Below are 22,875 nucleotides of genomic sequence, written 5' to 3' on the forward strand. Positions count from 1 at the left end.
CTAATATCAATTCTACTTAAATACATATGAAATATTAGCTTTTTCCCCAGAATCCTTTGTTTTTTCAGTGGGCTTTAAGGAAGATCTATTGTTCCCCATGGTTAGGAAGAAAAAGGAATCACAGTTCATCCGGATTCGAGAGAATGGCAAAGCGCCAAAAAAGATTCGATGAAATGAGGGTTTATTTCCTGCTTAGAAAAAAAAAAGCTCCTCAATATAAAGCTCATTTACATGTGTGACTCACAAAATCTCTCTCCTATGCATTGTCAGCGGAGTAGCTCCAGGGCGTTCGTCACTGTGGTGCTGCAGATTGGGCCCCTGGCTGTCTAGTTGAACAGTTCATGCATTAAACTGAGTTGGCTGTCCTTTGCGGTGAGAGTAATCAGTGATTAAGTCTGTCTGTCTTTTGATTTTTTCATCCTTATGGCTCCGTTGTTTTCATGTGTTTAGTGGCGTCATGATGGAGACAGTAATCAAAGAAAATCTGTGTGAGCATACATTATGTATTTTTCATTGTTTGCTATTAGAATCAAGCCAATAAAATAACAACACTTTCATTCGATTTGTAAAATGCACTAGGATTGTTGTAATACATATGATTAATTAAAACTATGCATGTCAATTTAGAAATGTTATTCAAAACAGTGCAATGTTAATGTGTGTGTTTTCCCACAAAGCCAAACACTGCCCTTTGTACACTTGCTGCTGGTGCTCCACCTGGTGGTTTTTGCCTATAAGGGAACTTATTGCTGAGGACAATGGCTCTGTTCTCTGTTCTCTGTTCAGAGACAGCAGAGACAGTCTATGATTCCTTTTTTAAGCTCAATAACTACAACAAGTTTCAAGGACACACTGAAAAAAAACACTTGTTAGTGGGCTCGAACTCTAATGTTTTCATTAGCTTTAAGTATTAATGTGGAGAACTCCCCCTCCAAGCCTTTATTTTGTACGCAAATTGCTCTTTTACTGTTATGCACTCTTAACTAAAATCTCTATGAAGGTACAAATAGGCTTATTTTTATTATACATTCCTGAGAGAATCTACCTCTGAACTAGGATAAAACAACTTTTCTAACAGAGAAAATGTGAAAGCAAAATACCTTGACACAGTTTAAATAGTTGTATTTAATTAAACTTCCCTTCACATATCAGAATCCCTTACTAAATATCACCACCAATCAGAGATATTTTCTTAATAATGTTTTGAATTCCATGTTTAATAAATCACTTCTGTGTTTTTTCTCTCGTTGCAGGATGAGCCCTTCAGGTCCGTAGAGCCGTGCTGATTGGAGACATGTTCTAAGACCTTAGCCACCATGAAAGGGTTAGGAGCCAACCGCAGCCGCCACCTGTCTGACTCCTGTGAGCCAGCGGGATGCCCACAGAAGTCTCTCTATCCTTTGACCTCTGACCCTCACAGCGCCTTTCTGTTGAGCCCCACCTTGAACCACTATGGCACCCTGGACCCCCATCTCCACCAGTACTCTCCCACCAGCCCAACCAGCCCGAACGCCATGACCCCGGACTGCCTGCTGCCCTTTAGCCAGATTTCCAACAGCAGCACCTTCCCTCGTCTGCACTTCACCTCCCAGTCGGCCCAGGTTGACTGCTCCCAGGCCTGTATGGCTGGAGGAGTTGGAGTGGGGCAGGGCGGCAGGCCAAATCCACTCTCCACCTCCTTGTCTGTGGGCATGGGCTTGGGTCTGGGCCTTACTGGGGCTCCCATGATCACCAGTGGATCAGCCACCATCTCCTCGGCATCAGCAGCCAAGATGAATCGGTTACCCTCCAACCTTTTGGATCAGCTGGAGAGACACCTGCCTTTGCAGCGGGACGGCTTCAGCACGCTGCAGTTTCATAGAGGACGTATGTCTAAGCAACGCAGTGAGAGCCCGGGACGCATACGCCACCTGATGCACTCTGTGCAGAAGCTATTCGCTAAGTCCCAGTCCCTGGAAAACTCTGCAATCAAAGGCAACATTAATGGGCGCTCTGCTGGAGGGACTGGCACCACAGGATCTGGTGAGGACGGTGGTAGACCGTCACGCAGGAGCAAGAGTAGAGACAGGGCTAAAACTGAGGGGCCAAAGCAGAGACCGAGGCCCAATGCACTAGGTTTCTGGAGCTCGGACGACGCCCTGGACACTGACTCCAGAGCTGGAACTCTTGCTGTAGGTTACCGCAATCCGCTGACCATGATGACTCTCGGTAGAGCGGTGTCAGACAGCCAGGCCGCTCACAGACATATCCCACAGGGCTACCACACCATTTCTGCACATAGCCTCAAGACCTCCAAAAGCAGCAGTGACCTCAAGTTTCTGGCATGCCAGGCCAACCAGGTAGGATCCAAGGATGGAGAGGGAAGATTCAGAGGAAGCAAGGATGACATACTGGTGAAGAGGGGCTCCTGGTCCACTCTCACCCTCAGCCAGGCCAGGCAAGTGTTGCAGAAGGGCTCCACTTCAGTTAACAGGACCCTGCTTAAAACCAAGTCATGCCACCAAGACCTGGCACAACAGTTTCTTCAGGTAGGAGGGCCAGTCAGTATTCATCTTCATCATCATCATTCTTTGTAAGTTTGCATGGTTATTTATATAATTTCTCTAAGTTTGCTGGGTTTTATTAATCTAGTGTAAGTGAAAGGGAGTTTCTGATTTGCCTGATAATTTTATTAGATATTTTTCCAGTGCGGCTCCAAAGGTTTCAGGAGACGCTCAATGAATGGAAGAAAGAAGACACTATATTAGTTCCCAAAAAAAGATCACAAGGAATACCCCAATGTGTGTCATTTTATTAAATAAATACTTCAGAGATTTGGGGTATTTCAACAGTTTCTTGCCAAACTAATTGCTTTAAAAAAAACAGTATTTGTTGCAGTCTGAAGTTATGCCAAATAGCAACATTTGAATAACCTTGACTTTATTTTCGAATGTCTAAGGGATCAAATAACATGGTCCCATTGGCATCAGGAAGTGAGGAAAGTAGGCAAGTAAAACAAGGGGGTGATGGGGCACTTTTTCCCAACAGTCTTTACTTTTAAAACCCTTAGTTAATCATATTGACTTATATAGTTTCTGTTTATTATAGATTTTTCATGAAGTTCATCACAGTCATATTTCCTTTTCTAGATACCATTGTTGCACATTCCCAGAACCATACTGTGAATATTATTTCATAAAAGAAATACACACAAACCATAGAATACTTTAAGTGTTCAAGTACACCTGAAGTTTCTCCATTACATGGTTTAAGAGTTTCACAACGGTATATATGCGTTTTCATGATCCAGGTCCCTATGGGGGACTGGGCAGGAACGCTGGGCCGCGGCCGGGGCAGAGGAACTGAGATCCCCTGTCGGAGGATGCGCAGTGGCAGCTATGTGAAAGCAATGGGGGACCTAGAAGACAGTGAGGATTCAGAGGGGAGCCCCAAACCCTCCCCCAAAGCGTCCGCCCGTCGCCAGAGCTACCTGAAGGCCACCCAGCACTCCCTGAGTGAGCAGCAGCCGCCTCTAGCTCAACGCAAGTGAGTCCAACAGCATAGAGAACCATATTGAAATGATTACCTTGATTATCATACTCATTGATTTGCCATAGTTGTGTTTGTTTTACTTTACATTCATTCAAATAGGGGTATTTTGTTGGAATAAAGGTTTTGTCATGTCCCCAAAGGCAGTCAGCAGGTGGCAGCATCCTGTCACAAATCATTTTCTGGATGCGCAGCAGCACTTAGTGAAAACAAATTAAGAGAAGCTATTTTTGGACGTAGACATGGATATTATTGAGAGGGGACAAGAAATTACATCCAGTATAATTTTTTTATTTGGTACAAGAGAAATAGGAGATGAAATGTTGCCATGTGTTTCACCCCACACGAACAGGCCTCGTTGCTACGCTCTCATGCGGGAGGATTATCTGTGGTCTCCACTACAGAATGCATGCTCTATGCAGCATCTGAGGTCAGTGCTATCCATAGGCAGGCAGTGTGGCCCTCCACCCTCCCTCACTTGCCCCACCACCACTACCCACTACCTTTTCTTGGCTAATCTTTCCCAGTACTTTTCCTCTCAGCCTCCTGCTTCATCTTTTCCCTTGCAGGTACCCTGAGTGGTGTGTTTGTACTTTACTCTTGCCTGCTTCCTCAAGCCCTGATATCATAACATGCAAATTCATGGAAATCACTCAACCACACCCTGCTGCTTATGTACACACATTTTCACTAACACCGGGTGCCTGAAGGGTAAGGCAGAACAGAGGAAACTTTACAAACTGTAGATCAATCAGACAGTTAAAACATATTTATCAGTTTTACCTATAAACCATTGTTTCCTTTGTGCTGCCATTTGAAACCCGAGCACATATCACTATCCACACATCTCAGCAGTATTTAATTTGTTTTAAATCCCTAGGGAACATTTTTGGAGTGTGATTTAAAGTTTCTCCTGAATATCATCAATTAAACACAGCCTTCACTTATTCCAGTCTATGACTTCTGAGAGGTTTATTATAATATTCACTTCCACAGCTCCCTGCCGTCCCTGAAAGAGCTGTCGACTAATCGGAGCCTCGATAACTTGGACTGCCTGGTGAGCCCGACGGAGCCCCCCCCACGCTACAGGAGCAATGATTTCAGTCAATGCTCTGCCACACTGGGCAGAGGCTCGACCACGCAGGTATGTCTCCTCTCTTATCAAATATGTTGCTTTTACTATAAACAACATGATGTCAACCAATGTTTCCATGACAGCAACATTTATTGTATTTTTTGCTGGGTGTGATATTCTTACCTTATGATATTTTGGATTTCTTAAATCTCCAGAGAGCAATTAAAAGAAAAAGTTAAAATCACCAGGGAATGAGCAAAAAAACACATTTACACAATTCTCCAATTTTGAATCTGCCGTGAGAGAATATTTAAGTGTATGTAAAGTCTATTGAGACGTCTGTGAATGAGCCAGCCGGGAATAAACTAGAGGTATAAAAGAGATGCTTGAGCGTGTTTGCAGAATGTCAAAGTGGGACATATGCCTCGGTGTAAACCTGAGGAGACATTTTCAGCAGCAGCATTGGAGTGGGATGCAAAAATCACACACCAGACTAATGCAAACATTCTTTTATTATAAAGATTATTATTATATTATTTTAGAATAAATGCCATCAGTTTTAATGCCTTTGCATTATTCAAATTATAATGTGACAGTGAAGTCAATCCGAGTAAAGAATGTGTGGATGACAAACCCCAACGTTATTGAAGAGTTCTATGAGTTCATTTACAGGGAATATTATTTATGTCTACGTACCACACACAGTATGTTCATATTTGCCACCTAAATGTCAAGCGTAAAAATACTCAAACTTGTTGTTTCTACTTATTTTTATGTCGTTTGATCAAACACATCAGATGGTGCTGGGCGTCACAGCTTATTCCCATGATACAATGACAAATCTGTGCAGCAAAGAAATACTGGGACAAAGCAGCTTTGAGTGACTCATAAAATGATGCAAAAAATAAGCATCTTTGTATTAGCTGAAAAGCAAGAAGCCATCACACCATTTTCCCATTGATTTTTCCAAAATGATTAATAGTTGTGACCTGCTCGATTCACAGCTTAGACAGTGGTGGAAGGTAACTCAGTACATTTAATCAAGTTAAGTACAAAAACCTCAAAAATAGTTTAGGTACTTTAGTTACCAGTTACTTTTTCGAAATTAATAAACATGAATGCAGTGGTTCCCAACCTTTGTGAAAATGTAACTCTGTATGTTGTAGGTTAAATAAATATTACGTTAATATTAATTAAATTGGTTACTAACTTTTTTGACATGTCAGCCTTAAAAATAAACAGTCTCATGTTTGAGATGTCTATGAGTTGTTTCTAACACAAGAGAAAATTCCTCTCTAATCTTCTCCGATGATTTTGTTTAAATGACTTCTCGAGGCCCAAACAGGTAGCACATGTTCAATATTTCACAGTATGAAAAAGATCACAGAACGTTTTTTAAAATATCTATACATTTGTCCAGCAGAACATTGTTTTCTGTTCTTTTCACTCATGTTAATCATCTCACAACCCCCATCATGTGACCCTCCACACAGGCCCAATCCCCATGCTGAAGCTTAACTATTTAACTTTACATAAGGTATTCAAAACTAGCTTCACCTTAACAAGCTATAACAGTTAAACAATGAAATAATATCATAAATGATGAAATGTAAAGCACATGGGCCATTTTGGAGAAATTAGTCATTCTACCTCTTATACTTTGAGTACATTTTGCTTAAATATGTAAATACTGCGTCCACGACTGGGTATATATTGTACCTGGTAAATGCATATTATTCAGTCTGCCGTCTGCCCTCAGCGTGTGAATCTGCACACGTACTTTCAGGTATACGGGCACGGCTACGGGCACTCAGTACCGTACTGTGAGGGGGAGTCGCAGGCAGTGGAGGCTCTGGATCTGCCTGCGCCTACGTGCTTCCGGTCGCGCAGCCACAGCTACCTGCGGGCCATCCAGGCTGGCTGCTCCCAGGATGAAGATACAGCCTCTGCAGACTCAGACTCATCACCACCCACCACTACAGGCCACAGCTATTGCTCCAACACAAGTGAGTACCAGTGAAGAGAAGGTGGGACAGGGCTGTTGAAGATAGTCTTTGATTTCTTTTTTTATATATATGCAGAAAGGCCGATATTATCTGGCATTAGAAACAACCATTATATACTCTGCATCATAAAAACACAATGAAGATTTTGTAGGCAATGAAAATAACCACTAAAATAATGTAGGACAACTCATTGACTGATGCAAAACACACTAATCTAGATAAGTATAGTCAACTCTATCTACTCTATAGGTACAATCATTTCCCCTGAAAAATTAACTTCCCCTTTAAAAAAATATCAAATATTTTCGGTAGAGTGATGAATTTCTTGGCAATCATCTCTGTCATGAAAGAAAGCTGAACAACAGTGGGCAAAAACGGTACTCTCTAAGTTGATGAGTAAATAAATGCAACAGAAGAGTGAGACATTGTTTTCATAGCTATTGTGAACAGTAGAACGTGTGTCTCGTGTTTCAGTGAAGTTGTGTAGTGTAGTTTGTTTTATGACACATTTTCCAACAATCCTTCCTGTTCCAATGATATGTATTTGGTTTATAATGCTCAGTCTGCAATAATGTCTTCATTGAAGATCTCTATATTGTCTATTGCAAAGAATACTGTTTTAGTGTTTGTTGAAAAGAATGTTATGAGCAGTCCAACAAAGCTTCACAAAATAAAACATACTTTTGTTGTTTTGGGTTTGAAAGAAATATAAGAGACTTACTACAATGTTTATGGTCTACAGTTCATTCAGTTACCAATCAAAGCAGGGCCTAAAGCTTTATTTACAAAAGGCTATGTGTACTGGTAACTTGCAGATATTATCATTGGCAACAATAACATGTATTTTTGTTAATAACTCATCCAATTAAAAAATATGATGTCTGATTTTGTGTCATCTAGAGGTGTTCTTTAACATAACATACATTGAGTAAACATGGGAAAGTACACAAATAGAATAATAACAAAAGAGCAGTTTGGGCCTTTTGCATTCATATGCCCAGGGACATATTGTGATATCAAATAAAATAATAATAATAATAATGGTAACATAGATCTCTTTGTAGGCAAGCAGCGCTCAATTCATCTTTTGTGGACAATCCCTACTGTGTAGGGAGTTTGGTTGGTTGGCCTCAATTGAAGTAAAGCTCCATTGTTTGGGAGACGGGCGGCCACAATAGATCGAATATGTATGAGCTTTATGTCAAGGCTGTATAGAGTCTTTTCCCGCGGCGCCAGGGACAAAATGAAACGCACCTATCGTTACACAGATAATGGGCCAATCGCGTTCATGTTCGATTACATCGATGATCAGATCTGACCAATCGCTCGCAGAGAGCGGTTACGGAGAAAATGTGGACTCCAATCCTCGTCGTCAAGGGCGTGTACTACAAATCTTTTCTTCACAGCGCCGTTGTGTGTCTTTACGGCAGGACACCGTATCCCGTCTGCATCTTGTCTGCATCTTGTCTGCATTTCATGAATGACCAGACAAGGACTAAGGATTTTACCAGTCAACCGCCATACAGTAAGATTTTGTCGCTTTCTTTCGCTGACTGGGCGTCCACGTCTAGACTGTCAATTGTTGTGGGTACGTAGCGCTAGCAACGGAAAGCTAACATGAGCTAATGGTATGGTAGGTTAGCTAGCTAACGTGGATGAAGAAAGGGATGAAATCCTAATACAAGGCGTTAGCAAGCAGGCGAGGCAGGTAGACAGTAATGTGGTTGGTGTTGGACTGGTGGTTGCAAGGCGAAAAGCTACCGATAGCAGCTCCTCTTTGTTGGCTCTCCTCCATCTCCACTATATAATGCCTCCGGCTAACGTTACTCATTGTTAAATGACTGGTGATATCCCACCGTAACGAGCGTTAACAGGCTAGTAGCACAAGCTAACGGTAGCCGAGGCGTCAACACCCGGCTATGGACAGCTCGGTACCCGGCTGCTAACCAAAGCAGCCACGTCTGTTACAGCAGATAGCTCACACAAGCTAATACAGTGTGTGATAAAGGCGGTCTTCCTTAACAAATAGTTTGATGTTGGAGGTGATTAAATCGTATCTCCAGACGCGGATCATTCATTAAATCGATAAATAGGAAATACACAAAGCATCTTGTGAAGTCGCATTGCTTCATCTTGGACTTTGTAACGTTATTTAGTTTATCCTTATCTAACATGTCATCTCCTGGATTAATTTCCACTGATGAATAAAGCAAAGTACCGTTAACCGATACTTCTCTCTTATCCCAGAGTCTACATGTGACAGTGATCTGAGTTTAGAGGCATGTAGGAAGCAATGAATCACGTTTAGCTTAACCTATCAGCCCAACTGCTAAGTCAAAACCGACTACTGCAGAATGTAATTTGTCTCGTCACATGGCTTTCTTAATCAGGTCAAATTAACCCTTAAACATGTGGTGATGTAAGATTAGTTGACTCCAACTGTGTGTAAAAATGTCTGCTTTATAGACCTATTCATGTTTTATTAGTTTAATGTAAAGTCATGTATCTTATCAAAAATATTATATCATAACTGCAGTGGCTATTTTTGGTCCACAGTTCCATGTGCCATTTATTTTCAGTAGCTATCTACCATGTGCTAAGACCCGAGGACACATTCAATAATTTATCAGCTTCCTGCCATGTGTAGTGCTTTGCAGTTAGGCACTTCACTGGGCCTTTATAAGCACCACATAACAAAGGAGGACATGCACACAAAAGGAATATTACATCACTTACAATTGCCTATACTAACTGATTCTATTGTTTTTAAAGGTTGGGAGATTCAGCTCATATTGTTGGATTGAAATTCATGTTAAGGACGTTATTTATTTTTCTGTGATCTTTCAACATTCTATATTCTCACCACAGGCTTGTGGTAACGTCGGAATCACAGGCTTTAAAGCTTCATTGTGTTGTCAAGGCGTGTTCATTGTATCCTGCACAGCACCATATGACACAAGCCATGGTGTGTCTGTGTATTGCCATGGATAGACTGTGAGTCATCCTCCACAGTATTACACACTCTTCCTCTCACTCTCATCGATGAGGTAATCTCTTGACTGAATGGGCGAAACAACTATAGTTTCACAGTAAGGTCAGCAGCAGCCAGGCTCCCTGATGATGTGTGTGGAGCTTTTTAGTTAACATGGTTAGACAGTAATCCTCCAGCCCTACCCATTTCCTGTACTAATGACATGCACCGATTAGAGCAACGTAGATGGAAACATTATGTTGCATCAATTATTATTATGGCAGTCACTGAATAATCTGTATAATATCATATTGTGAGTTTATTACAAATTGTAAAGCACTTTTCATTAGGAGTATGCAGCATGATCTTAAACAAAATGTCGATTGCCTAATGAGTCAATAGATAGAAACATAATCTAAGTCTTTTGATAATCAATTACATATCAATATCAACGGTCAATTTTAAGAAAATGTAACATGTCATGTGGTAAAAGAGAATCTTTTCATAAAGCATTTCTGCTCTTTTTTTTTTTGTCTTATGGTCTCAAATATAACTGAGACAAAAAGTTGTAACCCAGACTTTTGCCCCAGTCCAGCAGGTCAGATTAGGATTTAGTTTCAATTCGGGTCAAGTTCTCAAGGCCAAGTCTGATTTTGGTTTTATGTTAAATGTTATATTACATTTACTTATGTGCCCGCTCTGCCCAATAATCTGCTCCTGTTCTACTCATACCTTAAGAGCTTGAACCCATTAGTCGTCCATCTATTGTGGAAAACCACACAGATACCATATCTGATTCTTGAAACTATGCATCAACACATAATATATATATATATATATATATATATATATATATATAATTTAAAAAAATCATGTTGAACAGCTACATAAACTAGTTATTTAAGTTTACATAGTGACTCAAACTTGAATGAACACACTCTACTTGATCTCAGTGCACAGTAAATACTGTTGTTAACTCTCCTCACCATATGCATTGGCCTTTGTTAGGCTTACAGTTATTTATTTTGACATGTAGATGTCATGCAACTGATGCATATCCCCAATGCACACATAATATAATTGACATGTCAGCTGTTATCTCATGCATAATGCAAATATTTGATTTGCCCAGCTCACATGAGATTGATTCTCGGGCTAAGGCAAAGATTCATTTAAAGGCCAAATTGTGTACAGGCAAGCTCTCTCTCTGATCACATTTTAAATTCACAGTATTTTGCTGAATGCTTTGTGTTCTTAATCTGTTTGTCAGAAGTCACGTTCTGGTCTAATATTTCAGTCTACACCTCCCACAGCCTGTCAGCCTGCCATACTATCTTACAATAACACGGCTAATCTTGGACAGAGCTTTAGCTACAACCTCTTTTCATGATACTTGGCTCATATCCACAGTTTTGCAAATCTTGATCCACTATAAATTATAATACTGTTTATAAAGCTGGGCGTGTGCTTTGCTTTTTATGAGCTTGATGCTCCAGTAGAAACTATTGTTGTACCTGTCTCTACTCAAAAAGAAGATCACTCTGCAGCCTAATTAACACACACAAAGAAGTAGGTCAACAGTATTCAACACTTCTTTCATCCAAAACCAGAACAGCAAGCAGTCTGTTCCAAAATGGAAGAAAATATATTCCTACTGTCTATCAAACAGTGCTATGACAACAACGGGATTGAAAATAGTCAATGGTGTACTGTACACTCAGTCTTTAGCCTGCAGTGGAGGGCCCATTAGTGGTCATCTGATAGCTCTCAGACAGACGTGCTGATGGAGCCGGAGCATATCCTGGATTAGAGTCTGCATGGCTTTCATAAGTGAAGCAATTTAGTTTACATTTGATGATCATAGCAGTGTTGACAGGGCTGTAATTGATCCTAATTGTTTTTAAAGCGAGAGGAAGCATTAGGGCCCCTGTAAAGTCCCCCACAGACAGCTGATGTCCACTTAACTTGTCAACTTGAAAGGTAAAGCAACGGGAATTCTCTTTGTCATTCATTCGTTAGCTTAGCTAGCATGTTTTGACTTTATAAGCTGGACTAGAACATTTTTTTAAATCAGTTGTCAACCATGTTAAGAATAAATGAATCACTGTAATCTTGCAAAACTCCAAAGGCAGTTTTTATAATCAGTTTTTGAATTCTGAAATAGTTTTGAAACAAATTCTACTCATGAATACATACATTAGATAAGACAAAACCTGTTGGATATACCACAAAGCCTAAAAGATCTGTTTCTGATAAATGTACCCTCACAGCTGTATTCGGCAAACCTTACTAATGTTGTTTTTAATTTAACAAGAAATGATCTATAAACGGGTCTAATCCTCATTTATCAGGCATTAACTGTGATGGGATTGGAGGTCTGCCCCCAGAGGTCCAGGGTCTGGGCAGCTCATCCATCTCTTAGCACCCTTGCATTTGAGTGGATAGACGATCTTAAAACACATTTAGTCTATATTTTAGATTCTCAAAAACTGTCCTATCTAGAGCTACATTTCAATTGTACATGTGTGGCTATTTGGTTTATTGATACACAGCGCAGCCTAGTTGCAAATGTGACAGGCGGCGGCATGTGTTGAGACTCAGGGTGTAGCCGGATATGATAGGCTAATACAGTTTGGGAATGTAATGCATCTGTGCTATGAGCAGTTAAAGACATGTCTCATTCTTTGCGAATAAATGTCCCGTTGTTGGTTGGATAAGTGCTTGAAGAGGAGAGGCCAGGGCTGCATGAGCGACTCATGGGGTGGATTCCACAGCCATGTTTGTGTATGTTGCTGGGATTTAATGAGGGCTATACTGGTGCTGTGAGTCACATGATGACGGAAGTGCAGCACCCTCACAATTACAGGGTGTTAGGTTGCTATTTAGAATTAAACCACTACCGGCGAGAAGAAACGGCACATTTGTATTATTGATCCAACGCGGTAAGCCTAGAATTACTTTCTTGGTCGGCTAATTTTAGAATAATTATTTCATCCATCATGTATGTCAGTGAAGGCTGTTATTAGGGAGAGGTATTTGTCTGCTGTTAGTTTTCCAACTTTTTCGGTCATATGTTGACAGTCTGCCAGCTGTTAAAATAGCATCTACTCAAAAACCGACTCAACAACATCCCATCAATTCTTAAAGAAAAACCTGGGGTTTCCCATGCTGTACTGTAGTTAACTCTGTGTCATCCACCACAACCCTGCAGTCAGACCAATGAGAGAAATAACCACCAGTCCTTTTTCTCCTTCCTGACTCAGATTGTCTTTGGCATCATTTCAGTTTCTGTTGAAAGAATTTGTGAATCCGTGGTTAAAATGTCTGCCCGTGTTAAGTGGTCTACCATGTGATGGTACTTCTCTGATTTAAAATAAATGCATTACAATTCTTAATGAGCTGATGAATGCTCCACAAGCAATGAGCTAAAACTTGTTTTTATATTGTTATTTAAAGGTCCCATGTCATGGCCATTTCTACTGATCATAATTCCATTGTTGAGGTATACTAAAATACATTTATATTGTGTAATTTTCCAAACTCACATTGGTTTCTCATACAGCATCTCTGTATAGTATGTGTATTCACTCTCTGTCCTAAACGGCTTGTTGGAGCTCCTGCCCCCCCCTCCCTGTGAGCCCAGTGGCCATCTGCGAGACAGCGAGACACAGCGAAACCCAGCCCCAAACACACACACACACACACCCGCAGCCTGGCTGGGAGTTTGTGTGTGTGCTCAGGCTGAGTTCCGCGGTGTCTCGCCGACCCCACACCAGTGAGCCAGCTCACAGTGTCCCGCTCCTCGCAGCAGCGAGCCTCGCAATCCGCGGAGCCGTTACGTTACATCACTATACCCAAAAGGCCCGGACACACCAATCTGACAACAAAGAACTGACACAGACGGACCCTGACTGTTGCGTCGCCTCGCGTCTCTGCGTTTTGGCCATGTGTCGCACTGGAACACACCGCAAAGACTTCAGCCGACGGCCAAGAAGCACGTACGAACTGCGCATGCGTGAGTGGCAATAACTCTCCTTACCAGCAGGCGGCGGTAGTGTGTATTCATCATTCAAAAGAGGCAACAACCGGAAGACGGACTGCGTGATAACCGAGAGAAGAACAACAGACTGCGTGATATAAACAAACAACAAATAGCGTGTGTGTTCCATTTTCACTCTACAACGAGAAGCTCATGGGGCTTTCCCGAACCTGTGTCGAGAGCTGGAGTTAAATGAAATCTCAAATTTGCCTTCTTAATAGTTTGTTTGGGTCCCTCACTTCCGTTTCGCTTACGTCACTATACCCAAGAAGAAAACAATGGAAAAAGAGAAATCTCCAACGAGGCGTTCTGGGGCAGCATAGACAGGTCTTTTCTGTGTTAGAGTTTTAATCGCTACAGGGTGTACTTTGAGGGTTTGTGACTTTGCAGAGCGTTTACATGCAGAAAAATCTAGATAACACACAAGGAGACGGGTAATAACCAGAAAATCATGACATGGGACCTTTAATACATGCTTATACAAATATTGATTATGGCCCATAAAAAATGTTGCATACCCTTTCTATTACAAATGCAGTCTATGGGGTATATCACTGTAGAAGTGTACACATACATCATTTTATCTTGTGGATAGATTTCTGTAGACGTTTGTGTTTCTGTAGGAGAGTGGAGTTTGCAGGACTGAACTGTCTTAATACAAGTAAACAAGTTGAGAGCACGGGAGCATTGATGAGAGAGAAAAGCAAGTAAGATGAAACTTTGTTTGCTAATAGTTTAAATGCTGGTCCCCAAGCGCCATGATTCTAATTATCAGCTGAGAAGCCCAGGGTCTAACCTCATTTTGTCAATCAAATCCCTGCACTCACTGCATTAAACATGGGACTTGATATAAATATACCCCACGGTGAAGTCGCAATATTCAAACTCAAGAGTTCACTTGGACAAATCTGATTTTTGTATAGCTTTACATCCACTGAATAGTGAAATCATCAGGAACGCTCCCTGTTGTTTAATGTTCATGGTTGTTCAGATGAAGTCGTGACACAAACAGGAAAGAAATGGAACTTTTCCTGTGGTGCTATTGTTCCTAAAACTGATTGGTAAAAATAGGCTATGATCAGTGTTGTGTTGTCTTGTCTGATAGTCCCCAGTGTAAAATGGATGCAAAGGTGTGGCATGTAGAGGAAGGTCTCCAGAGACAGACTGTTGTCAATGAAACAGCCAACAGCAGGTTTACAGGACACAGAGGAAGCTCTAAGTACAGCCTGATAGTGGCAGCAATAAGGGCAAAGGGCAGGTTTGTTTATGGTTTTGTGTTATGACATTTTATAGGCGCCAGCTGGCTAATGTCAAGTAGCACAGTTTTATATTCCTTGTGCTTTTGTCTGATGTCCTGCGACAATAAGCAGATTTCTCATCCTAAGTCTCCTTTCCTCTCTTCCCGGTTACAGTCAGCAGTAGGAAGGCTCCTCCTCCAGTCCCCCCCCGCACCACATCCAAGCCCCTCATCTCGGTGACGGTGCAGAGCAGCACAGAGTCGGCCCAGGACGTATACCTTGACCATCAGGACCGTGGCAGCGAGGCCAACAGCCAATCAGGACGCAGCAACTCATCTGACAGTCTCTGTAGCATCCGCACGGGCAGTCTGGCAAAGGGGACCCGGCCTCCCCCAGTCCCTGTCCCTGCTTCAGTCCCTGCCCCCGCTGCAGGTTCTGCCCATCCTGTCCCAGCCCCCCGAGACCTCCCTCCTCCCAGCACCACCACCAGCAGTGTCGCCACTTCCACCACTTCCACATCTACCCAGTCCCAAAATGACACCCTGAGCTTCGGATTCACCCTACAACAACCGCCGACTGCAACCAAGAGGAAACTGTCCTCCATCGGAATCCAGGTAACACTTGTCTTATTTATATTCAGATACAATCATACTGGGAGGAGACTAAAGACAGTCCCAGTTCCCCGTCCTCCAGCTGTATTTGACTTTTCTGTCCATGATTTTTCAGGTGGATTGTGTTCTTCCAGTGTTAAGAGAAGAACCCTTACCCCTGACTGCACCCCTCACGTTTCAGTCTATCGGAGTTCAAGTGGAGAACGGCAGGCCGTAAGTATACACTCATATTTAATGTAACAGTGAATGGTAGCCACGAGTGATCTGATGGGTGACATGTCTCACAATGGTGCTCTGAAGATGGATCTATTAGATATGAGAAGACGGGATATTACCCTATACATATGGCAATGCTTTCCCCTAATGGAATCTTTTTATGAAAGTCTATTGAGATATAATTGGATTGTGACTTCACATCTTATCTTGAAAAGAGTATTCACAATTTTCTATGCCTCATACAGTACATCACCATTTTGCATACATGCCAAACGTGCTGAGCTTAAGCGCTACAACGTATGAACAAGTGGAGTAAATAAAGAAATGTAGTAACCTACAGTTTCCATATGGTAATATAAATCATGTTTAATTGCATTTTAAAGCAGGACATCTTTTCTAAAGGTACCTTGTTGAGTATTTGACTAGTAGTTCTATGATGCTTTTAACAAGTGGATCTAATTTTATGAGCATTTTGGTTACATGATACACATCCCTGTTAGTTTCATGCTATTCTGCTGATTGACAGGTTGTCAGCGGCAAAAAGGCAGTGAAGAGAACTTAAAGCAAGCAAACTTAGATGTGAACAATGCACAATTTTGAACATGAAACAGCAAACCTCTTATTATACACGTTTGTTCGACCTCAAGAATATGTTTGGGTCAGTTACACTGAACAAGCTGAACTGAAAGGTTACAAGAAAGCTCCACTTGGTGCCTTTTATTCTTGTGACAATGATTTCAGCCCGATTGCTCACCCTCAGCTTCTTGCCTGTCTGAATGCACTCTTGCTCTTTCCTGCTTTTCCCTCAGGAAGTGCACACACTCACATTGTCATTCTGTCTTTTGCAAGTGTTGCGGGTGAATCTTCAGTCAGTGCATCAGACTGTTGTCAGGGTCGTTCAGCAGTCAGCCTGGCAGCAGCCCATGGCTCTGACTGATCTCCGTTTACTCTAGTTATGACTATAATGACCTGAAAAACTGGGCATTCAAACTTTTCCAACGCACTGTCATTTCCCCTCATCCCATTTGGTTGACAGCCTGCTTCCTTTCCTGCTGCTCGTTATCTCTGAAGCCTCGTTGTTGGATACTTGTGCTCCTTTGCAATAGATCATACTGCACCATCAGCTGCAATAATGTCCCGTCACTTAAGCACGGTGACCCCAAACTGTTACTGTGGGACATGTTTGACACACACTTCATCATCTTATTTATTTAACTGTCTGTCAGAAGCTGATGTTAATGCCTGTCTCTGCAGTCTCAGCCGGGACAACAGCATGGCGTCCAGACAAAACACAGAGACTGAGCCTCAGGAGCCCCAGGACGCCGCACCACCACCCACAGAAAACATCACAACCAACGGCACCAACAGTCAAACTGTGAATGCCACCAGACAGGACAAAGCCATGGAGCAGAAGCCCCTTGAACACTCCTCAGCCCCCTCCAGGATATCCAACTCGCCCCCGGAGACTCTGGACCCGGCTTTAGACCCCTCCTCGCTGCCACCGCCTGATCCCAGCCTGGAGACCGGGAACTGCAGCACCCCCGGAGAGGGTGCTCAGCCCGGGACGCCAGCCTGCCTCCGAGACGGGAACTGGTTTATGAAGCTGCTGCAGGCGGAGGCGGGGCGCATGGAGGGCTGGTGTCAACAGATGGAGAAGGAGACCAAAGACAACACGATTTCAGAGGAGGGTAAGAGAGACAAGTGCATGAAATAACTATTCATTTATTTTGGACCAACTTACACTAGACAAAAAATCAGATTAAAAATCAGATAATATTTTAGATCTGAAGCTACTTGTAAATGTGAAAATTAGCCTTCTTAGTGTTAGTATCTTAGATAGCCCCTAATCTTAAAAAAAGTAAGTACAGGTAATTTCAAGGGCATCTTTCTCGATCAATCGTCACAAAAAGAGACAAAGGAAAGACTTCAAATACACAGAAATAAATAAAGTAGAGTTAATAGCTTGTCATTGTGTAACTTAAAGAATGAAATTGATGTCGTTGTTAGTAGGCTCCGCAGAGGAATAGAGCTTGCCTGTGTTTACCATGAACAATGAGACAGTCATTACTGCCATCAGCTCACAGAAACAGAACAAGCTCATTGCAGGGGAGTGCACTTTGTTTTGGCTGCAACAGAGCAACCGCAGTCATCTCACTTTTTCATCTCCCAGAATACCACTCAGGCTTTTAGGCAGATCTATCACTGCAGTGACTTAAATATGAATGAGCAAGCAGCACACTAGATTCAGAGGCTCCATCAGATCCTTCTGCTCTCTGTGGACCTGAATTATGAATTGAAATAAAAAAGGATACACATTTGTAATATCCTTAAGATGTCCTTAGTGTATTACTTCTCAGGAAATCGCAGCATGTTAAGTGCTAAATGTCAAGATAAATGTTTCAATACTAGATACAAATATAAAATCATAGTAACCCTCTACTTTGCCCCAATGGCGCTATCTAACCCTTTCATGTTCTTTCAATCAGGATAGCTGCCTTTTCACCTCCTTTTTGTAGTTTTATGTATCCTAAAGCTCAAAATGTTTCTGTTCTCTGAAGACTTGCTGATTGTATTATATGTTTCTCTCTCTTAGTGTTGGGGACGGTCCGCAGTGCAGTAGGCAGCGCTCAGCTCCTCATCACAAAGAAGTTTGAGCAGTTCAGAGGACTCTGTAATGAGAACTTGGTGAGTGGCTTCATTACATCCTATTGAATCTCTCTCTTGATACACTCCTCTACTTACCAGATGTTTTTATTGGCTTCTCAATCTCCAACTGACCTACTTCCTACAAACTCGTCATGTACATACTGACATGCTTCCAATTACATTCAGAGATGAAACGATCCTTTCTGGCATGAAATATGAAACCCTGGAGGATATATGTGTTCAGATGTACTGTGAGAATTGTCTGTTCACTTGACTTTATTGTCCCGCTGTTCCAAGTCCAATCCTGTTGAAATGTAGAATGTTGATTGGTGTCAAATGTAATTTTACTCTTCATCCGTTTGCTTGAAGGAGCTGCCCAGGAAATATGTGTGAGAGGAGGAATATGATTATTGCTTTCTGATTTGATCAAAGTCATTTACATCTCGTTTTCCTCTCTCTAGGACGTTAATGCCAACCCACGACCAACAGCGCAGGACCTCGCAGGGTTCTGGGATCTGCTACAACTCTCAATAGAGGACATCAGCATGAAGTTTGACGAGCTCTACCAACTGAAAGCCAACAACTGGCAACTTCCTGAAAAACCAGAGAAGAAGGTGAAGTTTGGTGTATGATCAACTTAAGTTTTTAGATACAAAGTTGTAACTCAAGTACCGTTTTTTTTAATTCGTCTGTCAACCAAAAGTTTATCTGCATCTATTTTGATAGAATAGAATCGCAGGGATGAAACCCTCTTTAATGGTCACACATGCAGAGCACACAGCACACAGTGACATTTGTTCTCTGCTTTTAACCCATCCTAGTACCAGGAGTCTAGTACTAGGAGCAGTGGGCAGCTAGTGTACAGCGCCCAGGGAGCAATGGGAGTGAGGGGGGGGAAGGGGGTTTTCCGGTGCCTTGCTCAAGAGCACCACGGCAGGGCAGGAGGTGAACTGGGACCTCTCCAAGTAGCAGTCCACACTCAAAAGGAGGGGTTGGAGGTTTAACAAATGCAGAGAACCAGAGGAAGGCAGTAGCATACAATTATAAATATTACAATGTTCATTTTGTAAATGTTGTATACCAGATTATTTGTTAGAAAGAGTTCAGTGTTCAGTACCACGGTAGTTTTTTATAGATTGAGTACATGTCATTTCATGATATATTAGCACTCCACCTCTCTTTCTCTCTTCCTCTCCTCATCGCAATGGGAGTGAGGGGGGAAGGGGGGTGTCCGGTGCCTTGCTCAAGGGCACCACGGCAGGGCAGGAGGTTAACTGGGACCTCTCCAAGTAGCAGTCCACACTCCATTTTTTAGGTCTGGTCGGGGACTTGAACCGGCGACCCTACAGCTCCCAGTCCAAGCCCCTACTGACTGAGCCACTAGTATAACTACTTGATAATTGTTTAAATGATCAAGTGAAAGTGCCAAACGTTTGCTGGTGTCGGCTTTACCAAAGTGAATACTTTCTCTTAATATCATGTAAATTAGGTACATTTTGGTTTTTGGAGTATTGGTCTGATAAAAAAAACACTATTAGAATTTGTCAATTTTGGTATGGGAGATTAATATGACACTTTTTACATTTCTCTATTGACAGAGCTACCTGTTGGTTACTTAAGATAGTAGTTGGCATGCTAAATGACTAACAAATGAGTGTTCATCACCAGGTTGTGTTCTCAGCTGGTACCACACCGTACCTTATTCCTTTTCCTTCTTGACATGATTTCCTCAGGACGAAAACAAGCAGCTTCCATCATCTGTGCCAAAGAAGCAGACTAAGCCCAAGCTGTCGGCAGGGAAGGACAGAAGCGTGGACTCGGCCGTGGACAAACAGCGGCAAGAAGCCAGGAAACGCTTGATGGCGGCAAAGCGCGCGGCGTCAGTACGACAGAACTCGGCCACGGAAAGCGCCGACAGCATCGAAATCTACGTCCCCGAGGCCCAAACCCGCCTCTGAGAGTGACCCAGCACAGATCATCGAGGAAAAATCCAGACTCACTTCACACATTCATTGACACAAAACACACACGGAGACAAACACACACACACAGATGCACAGAGGCCGATCCCTCACAGCAGCTGACGGCGGGAGAAATGTGGCGATCACACACCGAAAACAATCCAGAATATTGCAGACTATCCCCCCCCCCCCCCCCCCCGCTGCCATGGGACAGAAATAACCTTGACACATGTTTAATACTATTGTTATTATTGACATTATAATAATTATTATCTCCTTAAGTATATCAGGACTGTCTTAAATGTGCAAGTATCTTGGATAAGGACATCCTGTACCACGTGAGCTGAAGAATCTTGGTATCCCAGAAGTTTACTCTCTTAAATCTCCCTTCACTGCTGAGTCGACCGGCAACTTGTGGCTGCCTGGTGGACGAGCGGAGCTACCATACACACACACTCAGGACACACATGCAGGTGTACTCACTGTCCACAGAGTCTTCCTGTTCTCTATTTGTATTAGGCTGCTACTCGTCGGGTGTGCTGTGTACGCGTTACTGCGTACCAATCAAAAGGAGGGGTTGGAGGTTTAACAAATGCAGAGAACCAGAGGAAGGCAGTAGCATATATATTATAAATATCACACTATTACAATGTTCATTTTGTAAATGTTGTATACCAGATTATTTGTTAGAAAGAGGTCAGTGTTCAGTACCACGGTAGTTTTTTATAGATCGAGTACATGTAATTTCATGATATATTAGCACTCCACCTCTCTTTCTCTCTCTTCCTCTCCTCATCACAAACGCACACTACACAGTCTGTGTCTGTGAATAGCCATCGTTAAAGTCTTACATTTGTTTTTGTTTTTGTTTTTGTTGTGAAGGCACGTGAGGAATGACTGCCCTGCCAGTGAGCTACAGGAGGAATGTATGAAGTTGTATGCATTTACAGCTCATGTTGACTTGATCACTGCACTTTTCCATTCACCTCAGATCGAGTTTGCTCACCTTCGTTTGCCTAATTATTCTGAATTTCACTGCATCCTCACGCGATGTAGGGGACCAAGACATTCACCACTTGATATGGCATTCCCATTCAACAGCACTGCGTGTGATAGGGTGGGAGTTTACTTGCCACTGGAAAGGAAATGGATCAGCATAGCAATAATAAAATAGCTTCAGATCGACCACCGCAGTAGATACAAGTCTTAAATTATTTAATTCAGCATTTCCAATACAACTTTATCATGAAGGATGAATGTTTATTTCTTTTATGAACTGACTGCCCTTGAAAAAATCTCAGGTTGAACACAAACTTGACAGTAAAAACCACTATGGATGGATTATTTATTATATAACCACAAATTAACTGGCCAAATGCTTAGAGACATTGACAAATAATTGAAATCCAAATCTTGTTCTTCAGTAAGAAAAATAAGGTTTGATGCAGTCACGTGCGTTCTTAGTTGACTGCTTAATGGGCAGTCTCCTTCGCTGCCCTTTCTAGCAGCTTGAACTCCCACCCCTGTTTGGTGAGAATGAACTGTGGTACATATTTTTTAATTTAAATGTTAAAGGCATTTGAAATGTTGGTGACTTTCATCCGAAATGAAGTCGACCTAAACACGTCATGACTTCTGTTCTTATAATAATTAATGGTGCTGCAAGGGAATCCATAATGTGCCAAGAAGGCAATGATCGTCTGCATTTCAGTGTCATTTGATGAAGCTTTTTATTTAAAGTGATTTCTTTTTATTTAATCTCATCATGAATTCAGCTGTGTGTCTGTGTGCGCATTCTCAGCCAAGTTTGCTTGTGTTTGCATCAGCTCACTCCGGAAACGCTATGCCTTGTGTCTGTCTCAAATCATGAGTATTGGACTGGATTATTCCACGTTTAGTTTTCCCAAATGGAAACACAAGTGCCAAATGGTACATGAGTGGAACTGGGCATAGCAGATACTCATGCAGTGTAGTTTCACTCACTAGTTTTAGTTTTTGTCTGTAAGAGCTGGCTCTCCCCCTAGTGGTCAGTCCTTGCGTGAAACTCAAGACATCTTGTTTTGCTCCATTTTGAATCTTTTAGTTGACATCACACAAGAAAATGAGGTTGAACTGGGAATGCTGACACCACACCAAGTTGATGATTTTCTTATTCTCTTGTTTGTAATACATCAACAATGGACATGTACATTTCATTGTCCAAAGAAATCATTAAACATCCCTTTGCTACATGTCCTGGTCATCATTCTTGCTGTTTTTTATTATTGAACTCATCCATAATACAACAGTAATATTAGCTTTAAGTTAATATTACACACGAAGAAATCATAAGCATTAGATTAGACATTTTATTGTTACTGTGTAATCTCTAAAAGCATGGCCTTCTTACATATACAAATATACAAAGATCCTTGCCAGTGAGTTTTTTAGCACTCCCTGAAATGGGTCCCGCAAATGATCTGAAGCTATTCAATCTGTGTGAGGCATTCAGGGTATGTTCTGTATGTGAGAATTTATAACTGTGACTGACAAATGGTGGAAAGACCTCTCCCTTTTTCATATCATTTGAGAGCCGGATCCCTTT

At 42.0% G+C, this 22,875-nt stretch overlaps 1 protein-coding gene across 1 annotated transcript; it reads left to right on the forward strand.

Moving 5' to 3' along the window:
- The first annotated feature begins 1,279 nt into the window (after positions 1-1,279).
- On the forward strand, positions 1,280-22,522 carry dlgap4a (discs, large (Drosophila) homolog-associated protein 4a). Its single transcript, XM_034126537.1, has 10 exons — positions 1,280-2,528; positions 3,290-3,525; positions 4,525-4,672; positions 6,363-6,609; positions 15,032-15,471; positions 15,584-15,681; positions 16,939-17,372; positions 18,278-18,369; positions 18,792-18,944; positions 20,064-22,522. Exons 1-10 carry the CDS (start codon positions 1,317-1,319, stop codon positions 20,286-20,288), a joined length of 3,285 nt encoding a protein of 1,094 aa, XP_033982428.1. The 5' UTR covers positions 1,280-1,316; the 3' UTR covers positions 20,289-22,522.
- The last annotated feature ends 353 nt before the right edge of the window (positions 22,523-22,875 follow it).

Source organism: Trematomus bernacchii, unplaced genomic scaffold (genome assembly GCF_902827165.1).
Source record: "Trematomus bernacchii unplaced genomic scaffold, fTreBer1.1, whole genome shotgun sequence".
Classification (NCBI taxonomy): Eukaryota; Metazoa; Chordata; class Actinopteri; order Perciformes; family Nototheniidae; genus Trematomus; species Trematomus bernacchii.

Excerpts from the sequence above, each read along its gene's own strand:
- dlgap4a (XM_034126537.1), top strand. The coding sequence starts at position 1,317 with ATGAAAGGGTTAGGAGCCAACCGCAGCCGCCACCTGTCTGACTCCTGT. Across the intron at positions 3,526-4,524 it reads CCGCCTCTAGCTCAACGCAA|CTCCCTGCCGTCCCTGAAAG; the intron begins GTGAGTCCAACA and ends TCACTTCCACAG. Across the intron at positions 17,373-18,277 it reads CAACACGATTTCAGAGGAGG|TGTTGGGGACGGTCCGCAGT; the intron begins GTAAGAGAGACA and ends TCTCTCTCTTAG.